The sequence below is a fragment of the Arachis ipaensis genome, chromosome B1 (genome assembly GCF_059453495.1).
Source record: "Arachis ipaensis isolate K30076 ecotype BB chromosome B1, ASM5945349v1, whole genome shotgun sequence".
Classification (NCBI taxonomy): Eukaryota; Viridiplantae; Streptophyta; class Magnoliopsida; order Fabales; family Fabaceae; genus Arachis; species Arachis ipaensis.
The window spans coordinates 30,743,111-30,763,638 of NC_142436.1; the positions used below are offsets into that span (position 1 = coordinate 30,743,111).

Below are 20,528 nucleotides of genomic sequence, written 5' to 3' on the forward strand. Positions count from 1 at the left end.
ATCCTTTATTTTCCCAAAACATTAGTATTAATATTTAAAATATTACTTATCTAATCCAAGTCATATAAAATCCTTATTATTTCACAGCTACCAACTTTATAATTTGAATATAGGAAATAATCCAATAATTATAAAATTGGATAATAATCATAACTTATCTCAAATTAAATAAATCAAAACTTGCCTTAGTTATCTTTAATAAAAAACAATTTCTGAAATTAAGGCTATAAATAACTATATGATTTGAGACTTGATCATAAAAAGACTTTTCAAAGGTTCTGGGTCTTACATCTAGAGCACACATAAATGATGGCACACCAAAAGCATGCTGAGTAGCACTTGCACTTATTGCATTTTGCATGAATGCATCCGCCACTTCGTCCACATCTTCCTTGAGTTTGTCAACGACTTGGTAATTAGCTTCGAACTCCTCTTCACTGTGACTATTATTTTCATCCTAGATCAATTCCCTCCCTTCATCCAGATTTGACTCGTATTCAACCTCAGTCGCAACCATTTTCTCAAACTCAACAAATAGCTCTATCACTAGCACATGAGCTCGAATATGATAATGAATTTAAAACATCTATTGCATACTTGTTTCATCAATAATGGGCATGGTTTGAAACTGTATTAACTCGCCAAATATTAACACGGGGTTTCCATATAATATATTTCTCACCCTCTTCGAAATATTGCTTTCGCTGCTCTCACAAAGACTGCTTTGTAGCGCCACAAACGTCATAGTGCATAGAATAACAAAAGAAAATGGATGTTTGCAGATAAAATTCACACCTTTTTGTGCGTTTGGTATAACCTCATTATTATGATACACTCACAAATTTGTACTACCTTCCATTGATTGCCACACTCACCTAAAGAACCTCCAAAACTAACAACACATTGATAAAAAACATACAAGAAAGGAGAAAAATTTGGACTCACGGATTATATCACACTTCATATTGTATGAAAAGTGATTGGAAAAGTGTGAGGAGACAATGTATGTTTTATACAATATGTACAATGGAGTTAATTTGAAATTAAAACTAAATTATAGGTAACTAATTAATTTTGAATAGTTTCCAATTTGAAATTTAAATCAAATATTAAGATTACCGTCGGTTTTGAAAACAATTAAACTACCTCCCTCTCTCACCTCTCTCTCTCAATACGGTTTGTCAATGTTCTATGCCTTTCTCATGGAGTCTCGCCGGTACACTAACGCCACGGTCACCAGCCGCCATCAGAAATCGCGCCGACACTGTTCCAACTGGCGTCGTTGCCGCACAGGCCACCGCCAAGGGAGGACGCGCATATTGTGTGGGTCGAACTAACAGCACCACAGCAACCCGGACGTCCAGCGCCTCCGTCGCAACCGGTGTGTGCCTTCTTCCCGACACCGTCCTCACCTCCTCTGATGTGCCTTCGCTTTCTCCCATTCCTTCAAGTCTCTTCTCACCGATGATACCACCATGCTCTTCTTCTTCTTCGGATCCAAGCATGGTTAGCTTCTTTCATGATTTGACCCCTATGCTTCACAATAGTGCCGCTTTTGTCATGACTAGTCCTTCAAAATTATGTTTCACCACAATAATAGTTTCTTTTGTTTATTCATCTTCTTCTTCTATTTTAATGGTCAATTTAGGATGGTCATTTTAGTAGGTATGCGGATGGTTATTTTATTTTTATGTAGATGATTATTTTGATTGGATTGAGTTTAGTTATATATAATTAAAATATGTTAGATGTTCAATTCATTAGGTATGCTGATGATTATTTTTATCCTTTAGTGGATGGTTATTTTTATTAAGGGTGAGTAGCGTGTGGCAAGTCAAGTAGCGATGGTGAAATGGGATGATTATTGATGAAGGTGAGGTGGCCGCCGGTTGAAAAAGAAGAGAGTATTGGAGAATTTCATATGGTTATTTTTTTTGAAATAACTAACTGAATTTTTTAAAAATTTGAAATTTAAAATTGGAGAATTTGAAATTTGAAATTTATTGTGAAATAACTGAATAAGAGTTTTTAAATTTATTATTTCGTGAGTAATTTTCATTTTTAATTCATATTGGACTAAATAAACAACTCATTGTACACATTGTACAAATACCTCTATTGGCTCCCTAACGGGATTCAAAGTGATTTATTTATAGCTGAGTTAATTCTATAAAATTATATTTTCGCATGCTACAAAAGATAAATGTCAAAATTAGGTGGTTTTTTCTATTGCAATAAATAACACGTGTTACACATATTGCAAAAATTTATTGGCCATATATGTACATTTTACGTGCCAACTCAATTCACGTGTATTACACCAAAATTTTGACCATATACTAATTTTTCAGCCGCATATATACTTAAATGTTAAATTTATTTTATTTATTTATTAAAAAATTCATAAATATATGAATACCATATTTCAATAGTCTATCTTTCTAAAATTTTACATACAATATATGTTGATAAAATAATTAATAAAAAAACAGTTTTTTAATAAATTAAGATTTTTTATGTATTTATCTTACATTAAAAAACTATAATTTTCAGTTAAATATTATTAACAATATCTTAGTAAGTCTCATTACAAAAATAACTCAATAGCGTAAGGGAATTGATTTTTTCATAGATTTATCTATAATAAATGAGTATTTTTTTATTCATACAAATATAAAAGCAATTTTGTTTGTTAGGATATTGATAATTTTTTTATGAATTTAATTTTAGTACATTAATAATATAAAGAAATTAAATTTATATATTTAAAAAATTTTAAATAGTAAATTTAAAAATTAATTATTTTTAATATAACAATACACAATTACTTATTCGTATAAATTTTTTTATAAATTGATGATATATGAAAGTTAATTTTTTAATATTTTGGGTGTTGTGATAAAAATAGATGTTCATCATTTAATAATTTGGACAGCTCAATTTCTAATAAGAAGAAAGTTCAAATTCTCAAAATAGATTACATTAATAAAGTTTGAAAATAAAAAATTTAGTATGTGTATAAATAAAGGGCTAAATCTCGGATACGATGCAATATATATATATATAATCCTCTCAGTTATATTGAGATAAAAATATTAGTGAATATTAATACTAAAGTTTTTTATTTATAATTTTTTATTTTATATTTATTTTCTCTTTCTTATTTATTTATTTCACAACATGTTATCAGCACGAGACTTTGATCAACATTTAGGAAGACTCAAGTAATAAATTTTTATTATGTCAAAGTTCTCTTATCTTAAATTTAATACTCTTGATATATTTGAAAATAACTATTTATCATGAATATTAGATGGCGAAATTCATCTTGATTTAATAGATTTTGGAGATACCATTAAAGTTGAAATCATCCCAGAAGGATAAAGCCAAAGCCATAATCTTCCTTCGTCCTTATCTTGACGAAGGATTGAAAAATGAATATCTCACACTAAAAGATCCTGCATATATATGAAAGAACCTTGAAGAATGATATAATCATCAAAAGATAGTGATACTTTCTCAAGCCCGATATGAGTAGACACACTTGCGTCTACAGAATTTTATATCAATAAATGAATACAATTCAGCAATGTTCTGAATTACCTCACGAATGAAATTATGTGGGAAAAATATAACTGATAATGATATGTTAGAGAAAACTTTCTCAACTTTTTATGCCTCGAATGTGCTCCTACAGTAACAGTATCGAGAAAAAGAATTTAAAAAATATTTTGAGCAAATTTTTTGCATTCTTGTTGCTAAACGTAATAATGAATTGCTTTTAAAAAATCATGAAGCGCACCCTAGATGAGGTAAATGGCAAGGTTTTAGTAGTAAGAAAAATTATGGAAGGGAGAAAAATTATGTTCACAAGAAAGGATCTCACCAGAAGTGGGATATAAAAAATAATGGACAAAATAAATCAATAGAGGATAAATATTTTCGTTGTAGTGGAAAGAGCCATTAGTCTTATACCTATCGTAGTCCAAGGCACTTAGTTAATCTTTATCAAGTATCCTTGTGAGAAAGAAAATGACAAATTTTGTTTCGAATGATATTGATAAAAATTACACCATTTATTATGATGTATTTGATTTCTTTGAGGATTCTGAAGGAAATATTGGTCATTTAATCAATAATTGAAAAGTTTAATATTTAGGTTCATTAAGTACTTATGTAAATAAATAATGTAAGAAACTTTTTGTTAAGTTTTATTTCCTATGCATTTGAATTTCAAGTATTATGTATATAAATAATGTTTAATAAAATATTAATATTTATTTTTAAGAATTTTAAAATCACTAAATGTGTCCAATTTTATAATAATAATAATAATAATAATAATAATAATAATAATAATAATAATAATAATAATAATAATAATAATAATAATAAATTATTTTAGTATATGATATTATTTTTATGTACAATGCTTCTTAAAAAAATAATTCCAATTAGAAATACAATTTTACTGCGCATATACTTTTATTTATTTTATTATTATTGTTTGTCTTTGAAGAAAATCGCAAGGACATATAACGAAGATATTTACCTTGCGGATACTGCAAGTTCGCATATCATTTTCAAAAGTAATATATATTTTACTCGTCTTGTACAAAAAAATATGTTAATACAATTATTGTCTCAGACAATGTGATAAAAAGCTTTGGAAGAGTTATAATTTTATTTTCTAGAGGAACAAAATTCATAATAAATAATGCATTATTATTTACTAAGTCTCTAAGGAACTTGTTGAGTTTTAAAGATATTCGCTGAAATAGATATCATATTGAAACAATGAATGAGGAAAATCATGAGTACTTATGTATCACAACTCATGATTTAAATAAAAAGGTTATATTAGAAAAGTTACCCTCACTTTCTTCTACGTTATATTGTACTAAAATCAGTGCAATTAAATCACATATCATTGTAAACTAGAAGTTTACTAGTCCAAATGAATTCATAATTTGGCATGATTGATTGGGGCATCCTAGAACAACCATGATACGAAAAATTATTGAAAACTCTCAAGGACATTCACTAAATAACCAGAAGATTTTAAATCTAGTGAATTTTGTTGTACATGTTCTCAGAAAAAGCTAATTTTAAGGCTATCACCAGTAAAGATTGGATTTAAGTCTTCTGAATTTCTAGAAAGAATTCAAGGCAATATGTGTAGACATATTCATCCACCATGTGGATCTTTTAGATATTTTATGGTCCTAATGGACGTACTTTTGAGATGATCACATGTGTGCTTATTGTCTTCTCGCAACTTGCTGTTTGCGAGATTACTTGATCAAATTATTCGATTAAAAGCACAATTTCTAGAAAATTCAATCAAAATAATTCATCTTGATAATACTGGTGAATTCACCTCTCAAGCTTTCGATACTTATTGTATGACCGAAGGTATAAATATTGAACATCCAGTAGCTCATGTTCATACACAAAATGGACTAGTAGAGTTATTTATTAAACGGCTTCAATTGATTGCTAGACCCTTACTTATGAGAACAAATCCCCCAACCTCTACTTGGGAATATGCTATTTTACATGTTACAGCACTTATTTATTTGAAACCAATAAGTTACCATCAATTCTCTCTCTTTTGTAATTAGTTTTTGGCTAGCAGTCAAATGTTTCCCACTTGAGAATATTCAGGTATGCGATATATGTTTCAATTGCACTGCCTTATCGCACCAAAATGGAACCCTAAAGAAAATTGGGGATATATGTTGAATATGATTGTTCTTCTATAGTGAGGTATCTTGAGATACAAACTAGAGATTATTTAAAATCCGATTTGCAGATTGTCATTTTGATGAATCAAAATGTTTAACATTAGGGAGAGAGAATAAGTTTCTTAAAAAGGAACTTAACTTGAATGCATCATCCTTGATGCATTTAGATCCTTGATCAGGGCAATGTAAATTAGAAGTTTAAAAGATTATACATTTGTAAAAAATAGCAAATAAATTACCTGATACATTTGCTGATACGAAAAGGAGAACTAAATCCTATATACCAGTTGAAAATACCCCAATTCAAATTAATATTCCAGTTGGACAAATGACCACTAAAACAAATTCACGTCAGAAGTGTGGTAGGCTTTTCGGTTCCAAAGACAAAAATTCTTAAAAAAGAAAAGAGGTCAATACTGTTCCTGTTGAAAAAAAATAAAGACATAGTAAAGACACTCGCAGTTGTCTAAAATTTTGATATAATTTTGACACTAGAAGACGTTTAGGTACTTGAAAATTATGAAAATTGTGAAAATGATGAGATCTCGATAAATTATGTCTTTACATGAGAAAAAATGGAACCAAAATAAAATAATTATCATTGAAATATTTGCATATAATGTGGCATTAAACATCATGCACGAAAGTAAAGATCTTGAGCCAAGAACAGTCGAAAAATATTGACAAAGGAATGATTGGCCAAAATTGGAAGGAGTTATGAAGGTTGGGTTAGACTCACTTGCAAAACGTGATGTCCTTGGATATATATGGATAAGTCATACTCCTTAAGTATCCCAATGATCGTAAGGCCTTTGGATGTGAAAAATGATCAATTCCATCCTAAAGAAAAAAAATGAAGATATCCTTCGTCCTGAAGTACCATATTTCAGTGTTATTGGAGCACTAATGTATATTGCTAATAATACACGACCTGGCATATCATTTGCCGTGAATTTACTAGCAAGGTATAGTTCTTCTCCAAACAGAAGACATTGTAATAGAATCAAACAAATCTTTCAATATCTTTATGGAACAGTTGATATGGGTTGGTTTTATCCATATGAATCCAAGTCACAATTAGTTGGCTACACAGATGTAGGATACTTGTTTGATCTACATAAAGAAAGATCTTAAACAAGATACCTATTCACATATGGTGATACAGTTATATCATGGAAGTCCACAAAACAGACGATAGCAGCAGTATCCTCTAATCATGTTGAAATACTAGCGATATATGAAACAAGTTGCGAGTGTTTTTGGCTCAGGAGTTTAATTCAATATATTCTGTCATCATGTGAACTAATTGATCATAAAATAGCTCTAACTATTATGTTTGAAGATAATATAGTATGCATTGCTCAATTTAAGAGTGGATATATCAAAAGTGATAGAACAAATTATATTTCGCCCAAATTCTTCTTCACTCATGATATTCAAAATCAAAGAACAATTGATATCTAATAGATCCGTTCAAGCGATAATCTTGCAGATTTATTTACAAAGTTACTTTCAAAATCCTACTTTAAAAGATTGGTACATCAGATTATGATGCGCCGATTTCGAGATATTAAATAATGTCGACAAGAAGGGAAGACTGTACTCTTTTTTCCTTGGTCAGGTTTTTCTCTGTATTGGATTTTTCTTGACAATGTTTTTAATGAGACAGTTCTCATCATAAAGGATATTGTACTCTTTTTCCTTCACTAAAATTTTTTTCCAATGAGTTTTCCTTTAATAAGGTTTTAACGAGACATAATTCTAAATAGACATACAAGGAGAAGTGTTGTGATAAAGATGGATATCCAAATTGGGGCGGCTCAATTTCTCAATAAGAAGAAAGTTCGAATTCTCAAAATAGATTGCATTAATGAAATTTGAAAATAAGAAACTTGATACGTGTATAAATAGAGAGTTAAGTCTCAAATAATAGATACACATCAATAACATAAACACTTCTCTTTATATATGATGCATCATATAAAAGTTAATGTTATATTAAAATAACAATATTAGTAAATATTAATACTAAAATTTTTTATTTATAATTTTTTATTTTATATTTATTTTTTCTTATTTATTTATTTATTTCACAATATTGGGTTAGTTTTAGTTTTTGTTTTCCCCAAGTGAGGGATCAGACCAAAAGAAGTATATTGTTCAATTGACTAGATATTCATATTAATATCATTTCTTCATTTAATAATTAAAAAAAATTAACGAGTTATACTTCAAATGACATAATCTTTTCATTCTTACTTAGAGATTTTGGGTTTAGTCTTATTTCTATCTTTAGACAAAAAAAAAAAAAGAAATAATAACAAAAGAAAACCAGCCTTCAAAAGTCAAAACCATAGTTGAAAAACTCAGACCGACCATCCATAGTTGAAAAATTTAGACCGACCCATATGGTCGAACTGAAAAACAAAAACCAGCGACCCGATTTCTAAATCGATCTGGTCTGGATGTTGGACTTGATACGAACAAACCCGGTGAGAACCGGTTTGATTAGGTCGAGTTATGTAAAACTGGTGAACCGGAAGGTTGAGAAACCCAGACCGGTTGATAATTTTTAGAAAAAAACCCTAACCCAAAACGACGTGGTTTGATTTTTTGTGACAAAACGAGAAAGAAATCCTAGGCACTTCTCAACCCACCCACCACCTAACCCAGCTCTCTCTCTCGCGTGTCGCCGCGCCTCCGCCAGTGAGTCCTCGAGCTGTGCTTCCTGCAGCCGTGCAGCGTGTTGTCGTCGTCCGCCATCACTGCACCCAACGCCTGGTGTGCTCCAGTGCTCGCGTCTTGCCTCTCTTCCTCCAGCTGTACTTCCTGGTGAGTGCTCGCGTCTCGCCGCACCGCGCCTCCGTCCCTCCCTCTCCTCTCTTCCGTGGTTGTTGCTGCCTGAACTGCTGCTCGTCCTCCACCTTCTGCCTCTGCAACAACAGGTGAGCATTTATTTTTTTTCCAGGTTGATTAATTGATGTTATTGCTGTGAATTTTATTGTTGATTGGTTTATGTGCGGATTAGAAGTAAATATGGCAGTGGTTGAATTGAAATGTTGAATTGGTTTCTGAATTGGTTTACGAATATGAATATGCAGGGGTTTGCTGATTATGAATATGGTTTAATTGTTGAATATGCAGCGGTTTTGTTAATTGTTGAATTGGTTTCGCTGATTATGAGTTTTGTTGATTGTTGATTGTTGCTGTAATGATGCTGGTTTGTTTTGCTATTAGTTACTTAGTTGATTGAATTTTTTTTCTTTTATGGGATTTTAAGATGGCTTCATCAGAAACACCATCATCCCAAGAACGTCATATGAAGACGGATATCTAGACTTTGAAATTATTCTTTGGACATAGTTTATAGATTTTTATTTTTATTGTGTCAAATTAAGATACTACTGTAGTGGTGTTGTCTAATTTTATGTCTATTTTCGTATGTTATTTTTAAAATTTGAGACTTGCTTCAAATTTAGTGAAAATATGTATTTCAAAATTCAAAATTTAATTTTATGTTTTTGATTATTATATATTTTTATTTAAATAAGACTGGTTCAACTAGTGATTTACCGGTTGAACTAGAGATTCAGTGACCCAGTAATTTGACCGGTTCAGTCACTGGTCAGTTCTGACAACTATGTTCAAAACCACCACCATAAACCTCTCGCACTGCAGATCTCACAGGAAGAAAGCTGTGACTCGACGGTTCTATCTGTTCCGAAAGGAAGAAAGCTCAGAAGTTGAGGTACCACTCTATGACTCTGTTTCTCTCTGATGATCTAAAACCCAGTTAATGTAAGAAGAAAAAATAATGTCAAACTAGCGCGTGGTTTGGTAACCAATTCCTCAACTAACAGCTACTCACCAATATATAAAAATAAAGGAAAAAAGTAAACAAATCATTCTGAGTTTCTTAACTGGAACATATTTTCATGTGAGAAACATCAATAAATTGAGCACAATTCTGGAAATTGAGTCTCAATTTTGAACCTATTTGATTGTTGTTTGCAGTGGTAGCAGATAACTGGGAGCGGAAATCCTGTTTAGGAAATTCAGTGTTGTCAGTGAATATGGCTGTGAATGAATTAGACACGGAACAAGACCTTGCACCATCAAAGAAGAAGCCACTTTCTGAGGATGAGAAGAGGTATATATCTTTGGTTCTTTTTGTTTTATTTGAAGTTTGATGATGATTGCATTCCAAATGTTTTTGTTTTGGGAAAATAAAGGAAGAAGAAAATTGTGCCTGGGAGTTTGATGAAAGCGGTTGTGAGGCCTGGTGGTGGTGATTCTGGACCTTCAGATGGTGATCAGGTTATTTTTGTGATATGTGAATATGCATTTTTCTAGTATATAATAGGTAAAATATAAATGCTTGTGTTAATCAATGTATATGTTTTCTATCTCAGGTTATTTATCATTCCACAGTTCGAACATTAGACGGAGTGCTTGTGGAATCTACTAGGTCTGATTATGGAGGTGAGCTCATTTAATTTAAGTTGTTTCTTGCCTTATTAATGCCCATGATTAAATTGGTGAGTGTGAGTTATGGTGATTGGTGTGCATTTTGTTCCAAAAATTGATTGATTTAATCCTGTAATTGTGGTTACTAATTACGTGATTTGTCCTTTTTTGTTTAATAATTGAATTGGATGAGGTACTACTTCTTCGTAATCTCCTAGACATTTGTAAATCTTGACTTAGATTCCATTGTTTGCTTGAAACTCGATATGCAAATTCATAATGGAAAGCACTTATATAGAACATTTTGGAAGTTGAATGTTCAAATATCTTAAATTAGGCTTTAAATGGCAATATATCTTTGATTATTTCCTGTTGAAGACATAGTTCCTAGGTTAGATAACTGTTTACATCATTGCAACAGGCAAGGGCACACCAATAAGACATGTTTTAGGCAAAAGCAAGATATTATTGGGCTTGCTGGAAGGAATCCCAACAATGTTGAAGGGTGAAGTGGCAATGGTAACATGCTAATTATTGAATGTTGTTGTCTTCCTGGTCTAAATCGATGTGATTTACTTAGAAAGAATAGGTTTGTGTTTTCTGCTTTTCTACTTTTGTGTAGGGTTTGATATGAGGATTTAATGATATATATTTTACACACACATTCTCAATTTCTGTCTTTATTAGGCAGAGATATTCTATTTTTATCATTTTTCTTATAATAAAATTTTCTTTAAACTGAAAAATTGCATAACTCTATTGGTTATTTTTTTTATTAACTAGATTGTGTAACCTATTCTTGCAGTTCAAGATGAAGCCTCAGATGCACTATGGTGAGGATGATTGTCCTATTTCTGCTCCTGATAGTTTTCCAAAGGAGGATGAACTTCACTTTGAAATTGAGCTGATAGAATTTTTCAAAGCCAAGGCAAGGATGTATGCTTTTGACTTCTTTTCACTTTCGTTCTCCATCTGTCATATCCTAGTGAATTTTGGTTTCTGCTTACTTTTTGCATATCTGAAGACTTCCAGTTGTTAATTGTGGTTCTCTTCTGATCACAAGATTATTATTCCCTCTTTGCTCAAATAAGTATCCACTTTTGAATTTTCATGTGGATTAATAAAATGATTGCAATGTGTTGGAGTCATAAAAGTTAAAAAGTAAGTTGCAAAAATTACCCTTGATAGCAATAATTACTCTATTTAATTATTTACTACTTTTATTCCCTCTCATCCATTAATTAGGGGTATGACTAGAAAAAAAATGGTAATTTTACATTAATTTACTAAATGGACACTTATTTGTGAAATATATTTTTTTTTTTGAAAAAAAAAGCTGGATACTTATTTGAGAATGGAGGGAATATTATTTTTTTATTGTCTATATTTTCAATAATATTGTAGTGTTTGTTAACTGTATTCATAAATATTCTTGCTGTGTTCCTCAGTAGTGCAGAACTGGTTTTCTGGTGTTTATGTGGTATTTATATTCCTTTTTGAATAACTACTTCTGGTATTGAACTTTGTTCTAATTATATTTTGTGATTTTGTTTATATTTCCAGGTTGTTACTGATGATTTGGGAGTTGTGAAAAAGGTATAATTGGTTTGGATTCTTCATAGTTAACGAAAGTTTCTATATGTTTTTGTGGTTTTGGATGACTGTAATAAGAAATGTGGTTGTTGAACCAAAGATAAACAAAAAAGATTTGCTTGTGTCTCAAACATGGGAGTCTACACTTCATATAAGTAGAAGGTTGCCACCCAACTGCTTGTGTCGTTATTGTCATATGCTAGTGTAAGATTACCATTGCAGCCAAATTAAACAGATAATATGGAGAATAGAGCAGAATATAGTGTATAGTGGTAGATAAATCTGAAGAATAGAGTAGATAGCAGAAGAAGATGGAATAGAAGTGGAGGGGATGAATGATATCATTGAGATATCATTCTTGCCTCAGTAAATGTATTGAGATATGCAGAAAAGGAAGATATAAGTAGCATTCGAGAGGCTACTACTCTCCTATGAGTTCTATCAAGCCTAATTTCCCAGATAAAAACCCCTTGAACTCTCTTCTCCTCTCTTATAGACAATCTCATCTCTCTCTCTCTCTCTCTCTCTCTCTCTCTCTCTCTCTCTCTCTCTAACAATATTATCATTCACCTTGTCCTCCTAAATCATGTGAGTGCAAAACAGCTAGCATTAAAATTATTTACTAATTTGATTGTTCCAGTTCAAGATAGAGTTCAATGCTGCTTGAAATTTCAGAGTTTGTAATTTTATACATATATTATATTTATAGTTAGTTTGTTTCTTATGTTAAATTCGTGGATTCAAAATTTTGTTAACATGCAATCTGAAAAAGGCACCCTCTTTTGATGAGAATTGTTCATTTTAAATCCGTTATCCGAGTTACATTATACATTTCACCATACAACTATTTTTATTACTGCAGGTTATTAATGAAGGTCAGGGTTGGGAATCTCCAAGAGAACCTTACGAAGTGAAGGCTTGGTAAAACTGATCTTTGTTTTCATTTTTGTATTGTCCTTCCCCACTTGTTTTAGGCTGTATGGAACTTTGTGATGATATTTTGTTTGGTCATTACCAGGATTTCAGCAAAGACAGCTACAGGGAAATTGATTATGTCACATACAAAAGGAGAACCATACTTCTTTACATTTGGAAAATCAGAGGTGGTTAAATTAGATATCTTTGCTTATGTATCTGTTATTTTCCTGTTAATTGTTTTGTCATGGAATACTTGTACTGCAATGAATCGGTTGCCTTTAATATGCCAAATATTTCTGTGATTTGATGAGTTCTGCTTATATATTTATTTTTCTTGATTCTGCTAGGCATTTTGTTCCCTTAAAGTTAATAACAGCAGTAGGCAGCAGGGGAAAAATAATACATTTCTTAGGCATTTTTGCATTAGAAATATCCTAGAAAAATGCTTGTTGACAATAATGTTGATTGCTACGCTTTTCAACTTGGCAATTACCCTACCTCTGTTGAAATCAGGTACCTAAAGGTCTTGAAATGGGAATAGGAACAATGACTCGGGAAGAGAAGGCTGTTATATATGTTACAAGTCAGTATTTAACTCAGTCTCCACTGATGCCTGTAATAGAGGATTACGATGAAGTGCAGTTTGAGGTGGAGCTCGTCCACTTTATTCAAGTGAGCAAGATCATTCTAACTATAAATCGTGATTTATTATTGAGCTTGTTGAGGAATGAAATCAAAATGTTTCAGCATTCTTCTTTAATTATCTAATTTTCTTTTTTAAGTGATAGATTTATAGATCTTACTTTCTATTCTGCATTGTTGAGTCCCCATAACTATTTCCTGATATGTATCTTGCATAGTTGTATTTTCATTGTATGTCAGTATAACTTCATATAATAGCCAAACGATTGTGGTATTGAAGTTGGAATTATATTCCTTGTTAACTGGAAAGCTCCTGGCCAGTAATCTTGGTTGCTCTTAATCTAGGATGCACGAAATGGGTTTGTAACCTGTAATGTTATTGGTATGACCATGGGTGTGGTATATTTCTGGTATTTCCCTAGGCGGTTTCGCTTGAAGCAAACTTATACTTTGTATTGATGCTAGTTATGTTTGAAACATTTTATATTCTTTTCTCCCTGAGCAAGACATTGAAAAGATGTGAAATTTCTTGCTGGTGACATATCAACAGGTGAGGGACATGCTTGGAGATGGGCGCCTAATAAAGCGCCGCATTCGTGATGGCAAAGGTGCGAACTAAGAATTTAGTGTTAGTATTAGGACTTCATGTCTTATAATGGAAATACATAATAACAATTTTGTGGAACATGCCTTGCTGATTGTTGAGTCATACCAAAGATGGTTTTTTGCTATGAGTTCAATCCTCATTGTGTTTACATGAAAAACTAATTATGTTCTTGCACTTGCGTAGCCTTTGTGCTAGTTCTTTTTTTTTTTCTTTTTTTTTGGATGACTTATTATCATATTGCATTTTGTTTGTTACAAATAGGTGACTTCCCAATGGATTGCCCTCTTCATGACAGCCTACTTCGTGTACATTACAAGGGCACGATTGTCAATGAAGAAAATAGAGTATTCTACGATACAAGAGTTGATAATGATGGTGAGCCTTTGGAGTTCTGCTCTGGAGAAGGTCTGGTAAGTTGTGGCATAAATGAGCTAAAGGGCTCTTTGGATATTCATTTTCCATAGGTTTTTCTGTCTGGAAAATCCTTTTGTAGAAAGTCAATTAATAATGTCCCCTTTCTGTTATAAACCTTGGAAATTTCCTTTACATATGTTGTTGCACTGTAATCTCCTATTTCCTTTCTGTTAGGTGCCAGAAGGATTTGAAATGAGTGTTCGTCTGATGCTTCCTGGAGAGATAGCTCTTGTCTCATGCCCCCCTGACTATGCATATGATAAGTTTCCAAGGTTTGCGATTAAACCCTTTAAACTTTGACCTTCAATTTATATTTCTTGAAGTATTCCACTGCATTGGCAATCAAAATATCTCAATTCCACATATTTCTTTCATGATCAGGCCAGCAAATGTCCCTGAGGGTGCTCATATTCAATGGGAGATTGAACTTCTTGGTTTTGAAATGCCAAAGGTATGTTATCAATAACTTTAGTTAAATTCAAATTATTTAATGTAGTTGTATATTTACATCTAGCAATTATAAGACCTTCAATGCTCCAATGTAGTGAAGGTGTCAATTGAACGTAGAAATTATAGATAAGGATGATAATTCAAATATCAAACTGCAGGTGATAAACAACAAACGGGGAGTTAAATCTCATCATCAAAGAATATAAAATTAGCTTTTTTCTATTTTGCAAATCTTTGATCCCTTGTTATTTCTATGTTACAAACTACACACCACTTCCTTCTGCATTATAATTTAATTCTCATTGCAGGACTGGACTGGATTGGACTTTAATAGTATAATGAATGAGGCTGAGAAGATCAGAAACACGGTATGCAAAAGATATGCACAATTTTCATCATTCAATCTTTAGCTTGTTATTGGTTATGACATGATGGTGCATGGCACAATTACCAGATATGCTTGTGCATGTCTTTTTTTCTGTATTTTGAGCAGCACTATATGGGGAAGGAACCAATTTACCACTTCCTGTGAAAGAAACCTGTAGTTTTATTTCAATTGTGTACATATGCATATTCACACTAATGGACAGATGACACTTTATCTATCACTATCGTGCAATGAATTAGTGGTTTACTCTTGCACTGAATTTATTTCAAAGTCGTGCTTTACTGTTGCACTGAATTTATGACTGATCTACCATCTGTTGGAAATCCCTGAATAGATGACTATAGGTGTAATATTGTTTGATTTCTTGTTTCTTCAATTTGCTTTTAATTCTAATCTGTTCTATATAATTGTAGCTTCAATATGGTTTATTTGGTTGGTACATATTATTTGTTTTCAACTTGTGCAATAATCCCTTACGTAGGCATAATAGAATGCAATGTATTTACCTTTGTTTTGAACAAAGAATTGAATGTCTCCTGCTGCCAATTTCAGGGTAACAGGCTATTCAAAGAAGGAAAATATGAACTTGCAAAGGCAAAGTATGAAAAGGTATATGTCCTCTTGTGATACCAAATCATATACAAGCAACAATAGTTCTCGTACAAGGCTCTTATTCACCTTCCTTAAATATCTTTTTTGCATTGATGTCAGAAGTGTTGGATTTAGCCAGATAAAAACTATGTATTTCCAGATATTTCGTCCTCATTGAGTAGGAAACTAGGATTCTTAAATCTCAATAAACACATACTCAAAATTCCCACTTTTAGTTTATGATGTCATGCATAGCAACTGTCATTATGAATAGTGTTCAGAATTAGTGGACCCATGGATGTCTTGTAGATCGGATAGTGAGAGAATAGAGAAAAGATAGATACTCCTATCGTAAAAACAAACTTTGGACCATGTATTACTATTTCCATGGGAAACTGTAAGGCCTAGCAGTAGCAGCAGAATAAGAATAGAAGCTGTAGTATAGAATTATAGAAGAGAGTAGAAGAAAGAGCGGATAAGAAACAGAGGAGCTGGAAGATATCAAGGTGATACTCTGCCGGTGTCTGATGTCTGATGTATTCATTGAAGAACTAAGTATTGAAAGGAAGGAAACAAGGTAGCATTCGGGAGGTTATCACTCTCCTAAGGTCCTCCCCAGCCTAGATCCTTCTCCGTGTTGATTCCCTTCATCCCCGTTATATACACTGGCAATCCTGTCTCCTATAACATAATTCATCCCTCACTTGTGCCCTCCCCACCAAATTTTCCGGCTGTCCTATTTGTTACCTCAGCTGGTCTCACTCTATTTGTAAATAAAAGGCAAAGGAGCTATTTTACCTTTCCCTTCTCTAACTAACTTAACTGCTTTTTCCTCATTCTTGTTTTCTTTACTTGGGTACTTAACAGTGACAAACATCTATTTTTAGTTAGGCCTTTCTCTTGTGTCAGTAAAATGATGGGGTAAGTCTATATATACAAGGTCTATATCACATTCACCTCTTAAGTAGTATTTTTCTGTCATCAAGATATTGATGTTAAAACGGGATAAACAGTATGATCAATAACTATTTAAGTGGTTTTTTGCTGTGTCAAAGTCTCACCCTACCATGATACCATTGAAACTTGCTAACATTATGTGGTTGTTGGTAACAGGTGCTACGAGAGTTTAATCATGTTAATCCACAAGATGATGAAGAAGGAAAAATATTTGCAGATACACGGGTAAGCGATCTTGTGTCTCTTTCCTTGTTTTAATTTTTATTAATATTCTTAAGAAATGTAGACTAATTCTTTTTGTATATCTTTTTCACTCATGATTAAAGAATTTGTTACACCTTAATGTTGCTGCGTGCTATCTGAAAGTAGGAGAATGCAGAAAGTCCATTGAGACTTGCAACAAGGTATGCTTCATCTCTGCTATCATGTATCTTCTCTTTATTTCATTTGGATAATTTTTATTACTTTGAATTTGAGGGTAAGCCTTTTGTTGGTAAAAGAAGTTATTAATTTTTAAGTAGATAATTGATGTTCCCTGTTGAGAGAGAATGAAAATATAAGAAACGTATGGGCTAATTACCAAGTAGGCACTCAGCACTGTTTTTTCTAATTAGCAAGTAGATCTTCTTACTGTACTTGGCTTAGCATCTAAGATTTAGGGACTCCTTGGATCTTTATGAAACTCTTGTTGTTATTTTGTTTTCTTAAATTGAACATAGCATTTGGCTTTATGTTCTGTATATTAAATAATGCCTCGTAATATGCTTTCTTCATTGAATGATGCAGGTTTTGGAAGCAAAGCCTGCACATGTCAAGGGTTTATATCGTCGTGGAATGGCCTACATGGCTAATGGAGATTTTGAAGAAGCAAGGAATGATTTCAAAATGGTACGGATCTTCATACTGTACTGGATTTAGAATCTAAGATGTAGTCTCATCCATTTCTAAACTCACATATGCGCTATCTTAGATGATGAAAGTTGACAAGTCAGCTGAACCTGATGCAACTGCAGCTCTTTCGAAATTGAAGCAGAAGGAACAGGTCGGTTTGAAAGCAGTTATTATCTTCTAATATTGAACTGAATTTGACTATAAATTGGCCTTGTTTTGGTTCAATTATTTCCTGCTCCACCACAAACTTTAACTGTTTGAAATAATTAATCTATGAACTGGAGCCATGCCTGTTTGATCTTTGGTTTGGTTTGACCTTATTCTTATATCATTTCACATGCAGGAAGTTGAGAGGAAAGCTCGGAAACAATTTAAAGGGCTTTTCGACAAGAAGCCTGGAGAGATTTCAGAAGTCAAAGCTGATGAAGATGGAAATCCAAGTACAAGTGAAAACCAGGACAGTGAAGAACACAGTGACGCCGATGGAACAAATTCAGAGGATTCTCATGAAGCTGCACCTGACGCACGTCCAAGGAGTTGGATCTCTCTCTTTTGGCCTACTGGCAAAAGAATTTTTGAGTCTCTTGGTCTGCAAAGATGTACCATACTGTGATTTAACTTAAAAACATGAGATTTTAGCCATAACACAAATTCTTAATGTATTTGATGAGGTTACAAAGGCTGAATTCATAAGCCACGGGCAGTTGGGCACCTATCCCTTAATTAAAGGAGGAAATAGCATCCTGCCTTCCTCTTTAACTAGAGATTTGGGAAAATAAATTATAGATATTAACAGCCTAAGGAAAGATTTTTTCCTAAACTGTACAATTGAGCAGTTTGTTGACTTGATTGTGAAATAGTGACCGGCATTCATGTGCGCTATCTAAAAAATAGTTGGTGTGGCTATTGTTTTTTAACTTTATTATTATTATTATTATTATTATTATTATTTTGAAAGAAGGAACAAGCTCAACATATAGAGTGGAGCGTACAAATGTCAGAAAAAATAAACTAAAGCAACTCCTATGTTATGTCCGACATAGCCATCAACAAGGACAATTTACCATAATAAATAAAGTGGCTTCTAATATTACCAATATACACAATTTACAAAATGGATACCAAAATGTATTTTTCTCATAAACTATGTAAACCGCGACAGGAGATCCGCGGTTTACAAATACACGTATACCGCTACAGGTGTCGCGGTGTGAATGAGTAGGCGGTTTATGCGTGAATGAGCAGTGTGCAGAAACATAAAATAAAGTAAGTCCATGGTAAATAAAAACATACATAACACATACATAAGTCCATGGAAGTAAACTAAGTACCATCACATAATACAAAAAGTACACGACAAATCAGACATACATAGGTATCATCAATGAAAACATAAAATAAACAGCTACGGCTCCTGCCTGTTCTCATCCTCCTCGTGAGAGTCATCCCCGAATAAGCCTAAGAGATGCGACCCTGTACCACATCGAGCGGCCCGTCTCACTCTGGCTGGCCTCTGGCGCTGCTGTGCTGGAGGATCGACGGGCATGCCCACCCCTGGGACCCCGCCCTTGCCTGCTCAGTGGGTCTATCACCAGGACTACCAGATGCAACCCCTGATGCACCACCCCGACGCTGAGGACAGCCACGCCGGACACGGTGATCGGCATGTCCTACTCCGTCGCCACCAGCTGTGTCATCCTGAATCATCTCATCCAGCCATCGCCACTCCTGGTCTGTAGCCCGGGTACCAATGCGTCGTCGCCTCTCCACGCGCCTGTTATCAGGCACGTCCAGCATCGGAACCCTAGAAGGCACATGTGACGAATCTCTCTGAATAACATCCTGACTGATCTCCTCTGTCCTAGGATCGGCAATCAAAAAATCCGACGACAGAAATTTATGAGCCACTCTGTACCACCATCTCAGAAAGTCTGCCGACAGCCCGGGATCAGGCACCCGAGGGATACTCAGAACAGAATCAACCCTGTTCTCCAACTAAGGTGCCATACCTGATAGTAGCTCGGGAACCATCTGTCCCCACCCCTCCCATCCTTGGAATGGAGCCAGTCTATATTCGAGGCCGGCTCAGGCTCGTGCTGAACGCCACCCAGCTGTGGCAGCACCCTATCCATCTGGTGCCACTCAATAACGGCGAAGTATATCAAACAAGTACATGCGCGCCATAATCGATTGTGCTCCTCTGTGAGAATCTCTGGATGAACAACGGCCATCACGTCAAGCGAAGCATAAGACTCCCAAACAATCTACAAACGTTGACAGAACACTCCGTTAGTCCATTAACTAATAAATATATAGTTAATTACTAGATAAAAATGAAAACAAAATGAATAAACTTACATCTCAATCACCTAAGCGGTCCAATGAAAGGCGACACTTGATAACTCTCTCCTCCTTGTGGTCGGATGTCGGTAAGTAGGTGGCCCACCTGAACGAATACAATGTTTTACACATGTATAAATTGCTAATGACCTAGTTAACAGGTAGAACCATAATAAAAAAAAGTTACAGTTCAAGTCTAACTGTGCAGATATGTATACCTAGAAGCTAATGGGAAGGAATAGGCGTCGAATCCTGCGGCCTGAGGCTAGGAAAACACCAGAAAATCTATGACTGTAGTAGCTGCAAGGGGCCTGCCAAGTTTGTCGCGCTTATGTTGGCTACCCGACACATGCAATGATATAGCCAAGCCAACGCTGCCGACCCCCAACTATAACTGCCTATATCATCAAGCCTCACCATAAAAGGCAACCACCGTATATGAACCCGATTTCCACTCTTGTCACCGAACAACTGAGTGAAAAGTAGCATCATAATATAAACCCGTGCATATATGCGTACGGTG

At 33.7% G+C, this 20,528-nt stretch overlaps 1 protein-coding gene across 1 annotated transcript; it reads left to right on the plus strand.

Moving 5' to 3' along the window:
• Nucleotides 1-8,347: 8,347 nt before the first annotated feature.
• PAS1 (FKBP-type peptidyl-prolyl cis-trans isomerase family protein) lies at nt 8,348-18,569 on the plus strand. Its single transcript, XM_016331038.3, has 22 exons — nt 8,348-8,692; nt 9,426-9,495; nt 9,762-9,897; nt 9,980-10,064; nt 10,160-10,229; nt 10,636-10,733; nt 11,020-11,142; nt 11,778-11,810; nt 12,670-12,728; nt 12,826-12,910; nt 13,239-13,397; nt 13,918-13,975; nt 14,236-14,384; nt 14,563-14,660; nt 14,770-14,839; nt 15,147-15,206; nt 15,779-15,835; nt 16,931-16,999; nt 17,101-17,178; nt 17,561-17,662; nt 17,745-17,816; nt 18,009-18,569. The coding sequence occupies exons 3-22, from the start codon at nt 9,821-9,823 to the stop codon at nt 18,276-18,278; spliced, it is 1,872 nt and encodes a 623-aa protein (XP_016186524.1). The 5' UTR covers nt 8,348-8,692; nt 9,426-9,495; nt 9,762-9,820; the 3' UTR covers nt 18,279-18,569.
• Nucleotides 18,570-20,528: the final 1,959 nt, after the last annotated feature.